Below are 6,000 nucleotides of genomic sequence, written 5' to 3'. Positions count from 1 at the left end.
CCCATCGGACCCTCCATGCGTGGCGCTCCAGACTATAATTGATAGCTGTGGTCTTACACAAATAATAAATGAACCCACGCATCGCAACGGTAATACGATAGATCTAGTGCTTGTCAGGGGTGTCACCACCTCTAAAGTTACGATACTCCCGTACACTAAAGTAATGTCCGATCATTACCTTATAAAATTCGAAGTTCGGACTCATTGTCAACAAACTAATAATAATAATAATAACTACTATAGCAGCCGCAACATTAATACTGCCACAACGACGACTCTTACTGACCTACTGCCTTCAGTAATGGCACCTTTCCCAAATTATGTGGGCTCTATTGATAACCTCACTAACAACTTTAACGACGCCCTGCGCGACACCATTGATATTGTAGCACCGCTAAAGCTAAAAAGGGCCCCTAAAAGGCGTACCCCATGGTTTACAGAAGAAACTAAAGCCCAGAAATTATCATGTAGAAAGCTGGAACGCAAATGGCGTGCGACTAAACTTGAGGTTTTCCATCAAGCATGGAGTGATAGTTTAATAACTTATAAACGCATGCTTACCTCAGCTAAAGCTAAATATTACTCAAATCTCATCCACCTCAACAAAAATTATCCTAAATTTTTGTTTAGTACAGTAGCATCGCTAACCCAACAAGGGACTCCTCCCAGTAGCTCCACCCACTCAGCAGATGACTTTATGAATTTCTTTAATAAGAAAATTGAACTCATCAGAAAGAGATTAAAGACAATGCATCCAGCCACAACTGGGTTCTATTAACACAAATATGACTGTATATACGACGGACATTGCCCTCCAAAATAGTTTCTCTCTCTTTGATGAAATAACATTGGAGGAATTGTTAAAATGTGTAAATGGGACAAAACAAACAACATGTTTACTTGACCCAATTCCTGGGAAACTTATCAAGGAGCTTTTTGTTTTATTAGGTCCATCAGTGTTAAATATTATAAACCTATCACTTTCCTCTGGTACTGTTCTCTAGCATTCAAAAAAGCGGTTATTCATCCTCTACTCAAAAGACCTAACCTCGATCCTGACCTCATGGTGAACTACCGGCCGGTGTCCCACCTACCGTTTATCTCGAAAATTCTCGAAAAAATTGTCGCACAGCAGCTAAATGAACACTTAGTGACTAACAATCTCTGTGAACCTTTTCAATCCGGTTTCAGGGCAAATCACTCTACGGAGACAGCCCTCGCAAAAATGACTAATGATCTATTGCTAACGATGGATTCTGATGCTTCATCTATGTTGCTGCTTCTTGATCTTAGCGCCGCTTTCGATACTGTTGATCATAATATTTTATTAGAGCGTATCAAAACGCGTATTGGGATGTCAGACTTAGCCTTGTCTTGGTTTAACTCTTATCTTACTGACAGGATGCAGTGTGTCTCCCATAACAATGTGACCTCGGACTATGTTAAGTAACGTGCGGAGTTCCCCAGGGTTCAGTTCTTGGCCCTGCACTCTTTAGTATTTACATGCTGCCGCTAGGTGACATTATACGCAAATACGGTGTTAGCTTTCACTGTTATGCTGATGACACCCAACTCTACATGCCCCTAAAGCTGACCAACACGCCGGATTGTAGTCAGCTGGAGGCGTGTCTTAATGAAATTAAACAATGGATGTCCGCTAACTTTTTGCAACTCAACGCTAAGAAAACGGAAATGCTGATTATCGGTCCTGCTCAACACCAACATCTATTTAATAATACCACCTTAACATTTGACAACCAAACAATTAAACAAGGTGACTCGGTAAAGAATCTGGGTATTATCTTCGACCCAACTCTCTCGTTTGAGTCACACATTAAGAGTGTTACTAAAACGCCTTCTTTCATCTCCGTAATATCGCTAAAATTCGTTCCATTTTGTCCACAAGCGATGCTGAGATCATTATCCATGCGTTCGTTACATCTCGTCTCGATTACTGTAACGTATTATTTTCGGGTCTCCCTATGTCTAGCATTAAAAGATTACAGATGGTACAAAATGCGGCTGCTAGACTTTTGACAAAAACAAGAAAGTTTGATCATATTACGCCTATACTGGCTCACTTGCACTGGCTTCCTGTGCACCTAAGATGCGACTTTAAGGTTTTACTACTTACGTATAAAATACTACACGGTCAAGCTCCTGCCTATCTTGACGATTGTATTGTACCATATGTCCCGGCAAGAAATCTGCGTTCAAAGAACTCCGGCTTATTAGTGATTCCCAGAGCCCAAAAAAAGTCTGCGGGCTATAGAGCGTTTTCTATTCGGGCTCCAATATTATGGAATGCCCTCCCGGTAAAAGTTAGAGATGCTACCTCAGTAGAAGCATTTAAGTCTCATCTTAAAACTCATTTGTATACTCTAGCCTTTAAATAGACTCCCTTTTTAGACCAGTTGATCTGCCGTTTCTTTTCTTTTCTTTTCTACTCTGCTCCGGGGTGGACCGCTAGCCTGTCCATCAGATGGGGACATCTCTACGCTGCTGACCCGTCTCCACTCGGGATGGTTCCCGCTGGCCCCACCATGGACTGGACTTTCGCTGATGTGTTGGACTTTCACAATATTATATCAGACCCACTCGACACCGAGGATGTCGTTGTGGCTTGTACAGCCCTTTGAGACACTAGTGATTTAGGGCTATATAAATAAACATTGATTGATTGATTGATTGATATATATACACACATATATATATATACACATATATACACATACATATATATATACACATATATACACACATATACACACATATATACACATATATACACACATATATATATATATATATATATATATATATATATATATATATATATATATATATATATATATATATACATATATATATATATATATATATATATATATATATATATATATATATACATATATATATATATATATATATATATATATATATACATATATATATATATATATATATATACATATATATATATATATATATATATATATATATATATATATATATATACATACATACATACATACATACATACATATATATATATATATATATATATATATATATATATATATATATATATATATATTTTTTTTTTATTTTTATTTTTTTTTTACTTGGTACTTCGCATGGGTCAGATTTTGGACGCTGGCGGGCCTTAGTTTGGGGACCCCTGATATAGAGTGATATTTTGATGAAGATGGGAAAAACAAACCGGCGCGTGCAACAGCAACAAAAAACATGGCGAAGTTAAACCTCACCCGAGCAAAAACAATAAATATTTATCCGGCAGTGTCTTGACACCAATTTCCTTGACCTAGCCATACACCAACTTTTCATCTGTTCTGTTGTGTAGAATCATGTCTGGAGCACCATATAGTTTCATATGTCTAAGAACGCTACCGTCAGATAATCCTTGGTATCACTCGACAAATCATTTTTTGCTAAAGTATAGGGATCTATTCCATTGCGTAGTTAGATTTTTTTGCTCGTATCTGCTTTTTGCAGGAAAATCTAGGCCTCTTGCGTACTCAGATAGTTTGCGCGCTGCTTGCTGCACAACAGCCATCTTGGCTTGGCTGACCAACACAGTTTTTCGGGGAAGTCACGCCAGGGAATACAAGCAATTAGACGAGAATACATCACATTGACTTTGTCAACTGTGTGTTGGCACTGAGGGGACAGTGCAAAGATGACCACTGTCCCCATTAGTGACAGAGATATGTCAGTCTGGATACTTCAGACAAACTAAGCATTGATTTAAGCAAAACACATTCTTGCAGAATGTCTTCTGTGCCCAAAGGAGGAGAAAAGAAAATGCACTTCTATAGTAAGACAAGACCGATCTTACCTTAGTCCATTCCCCAATTTTCCACATTGAGCAGGGTCGTAGGTAACAGCGTTGGGCAGGTGTGGGCCTCTTGGCTGGGTCACAATTGGACTCGGATCCAGTACTACAGGCCAAAGTCCTCCAGATGGCACCCAGACCACAGCTTGTGGAGCACTGCCCAGAAATATGGTGCAATATTGCAACGAGAAAAATAGGTTGTGCACTAGATGAGGAACAGAGCTGAACTTTTTAAACAAAGTTCTTAGGGGAACTGGACTTTTTTTTTTTTTTAAATGTTGCCTATTGCTTTTTTCTTTGCATTCTAATTTGTAATAATCATTCTCGGTGGCTGGTAATGCAGCTAATGGGAGCAATCCATACTGCCTCCAAATCACTTTAAAAATGCATACAAAAACCATCAAAAATACTTAATTTACGTTCCGTAACCTGGATAATAACGAAGCTGCAGCGACATTGTTATTGTAAAAGCTTTTGCGTCAGCACCTGAATGGCTTTTGAGTTTCTAATGCACTAATGCATGTATTACAGTATCTGTAAAGTATTACCCCACATGTGTACATTTTTGTTTGTACAAAGCTAGCTCGACAGCGTATGTACTGTAGTTGTAAAAACAAGCAGAATGTGCTGCATGTTTAATGATCAATATTGTAGTGACAACACTCAATGGACAGTTGTGCGTTTGGTCCTTCTGGCTGGAGAAGTTTTTTCCAGTCGATTTTGGGTATGCACGCCATTTATGTCGGCATAGCTTGTCTCCAAGTTCCACATTTGCAACATCAAGTGACACCGACCTCACTCTCTCGGCTTCCGTCTGCTCCAACATTTCACTCTCTCTCAGTGCTCACTTCGAGAACCAGCAGTTCATCCTCCTTATATTCAGGTTAAAAAAGATAAGGTTGCGAATCCTCATTTGTCCAAAAACAGTCGTCTTCGTCCTCTATAACCAAGTCTGCCGTGATCATGGTGTAACTGTGTACATGTTCGCAATAAACCTCAACAATACAACTATAAACCATTAGAACACACACACACGTTTTTTTCCGGAAGTGGGAACAAACATTTGTTGCCGGAAGTCGGAAGCATGTTCCAATGGGATCTAAGAATGCATATCGTTAAGAATGTATCGATACGATACCTTTATCGATATTCCTTATCGATACCTGTATTGATTGGTTAATTTGTGGATATAAAGATGTGAAAAAAATGCATTTTAATTAGCATTCATATTAGATCAAGAGGTTGAAAACTGCCAACATGATGTACTGTAACATCTCAGAGCAAGAAAATAATTTTTTTTTTGTGCGCAGTGTAAGGTGAAATGCAGTTATGTCATCACTCTGTTTCTATTAATTACAATTACACTTAGCTGGAAATAATATTTATATATGACATGCACGTGCAAAATACAGACCTTATACGTGATATATCATATCAAATATATCATATAAAAGCTTCCTCGCTTCCTGTAAGTTTATTATAGATCATAAATCATGCATCTCACCAGGACAGTATAAGTGTCCACATAAGCACATAAGACCCCAATTCAGTAGTGTACACAATTTTGGAAATAAGAGCTAAAAGGTGCTGTCCACGAATGTGGCCAACTAAGCCTTTAGAGTTAATTAACGGGCTTATTAAAATGAATTTTGCATAACATCTTCACCATAATGCATCAATTTACGCGTTATGGCCTTTATGTGTCATTTAATGTTTTTTTATGAAGTTCATTTTTCCCCCACATATACTATATATTACTAACAAACATCCTATATGATAAAAACTTCTTGGAGTTTGCATTTTTTGCGTTTTGAGCACAGTTGTGCAGCCTCCCTCCCAAGGAAAACAAAAAACAAAACAGAAACATAAGCGGTGTCAATGTCGATGCAATGCAGGACTGCTTCTAAAATGCCCATAAAAAGTGGAACATGTCTCCTGCTTGTTTGTAAACACAGCAAACGCCATAGGTAGAAGCATGATAACATGGATGTGCAGTACATGAGTGTCTTCGTGCTGATGCCCCGTATAGTACACACACATTCCTCATTTAGATAAGGCGGTCTGCTCCACTTTTGCACACACAATCTTAGTAGATCGTACGCAACACACCGACTAATAGTACACGCTATTTTATAGATTGCACA

The 6,000-nt window shown here is 38.2% G+C and overlaps 1 protein-coding gene across 1 annotated transcript in view; it reads right to left on the bottom strand.

The window, feature by feature from the left end:
* The window catches only part of LOC133642350 (A disintegrin and metalloproteinase with thrombospondin motifs 7), a 301,060-nt gene that overhangs the window by 78,760 nt on the left and 216,300 nt on the right, over positions 1–6,000 (bottom strand). Inside the window, exon 20 of the mRNA XM_062036489.1 lies at positions 3,860–4,012. Coding sequence (XP_061892473.1) covers positions 3,860–4,012 — 153 coding nt within the window. The remainder of the gene's footprint in view (positions 1–3,859; positions 4,013–6,000) is intronic.

The sequence above is a fragment of the Entelurus aequoreus genome, linkage group LG02 (genome assembly GCF_033978785.1).
Source record: "Entelurus aequoreus isolate RoL-2023_Sb linkage group LG02, RoL_Eaeq_v1.1, whole genome shotgun sequence".
In the NCBI taxonomy this organism is placed as follows: Eukaryota; Metazoa; Chordata; class Actinopteri; order Syngnathiformes; family Syngnathidae; genus Entelurus; species Entelurus aequoreus.
This window is presented reverse-complemented; position numbering and strand designations above follow the sequence as displayed.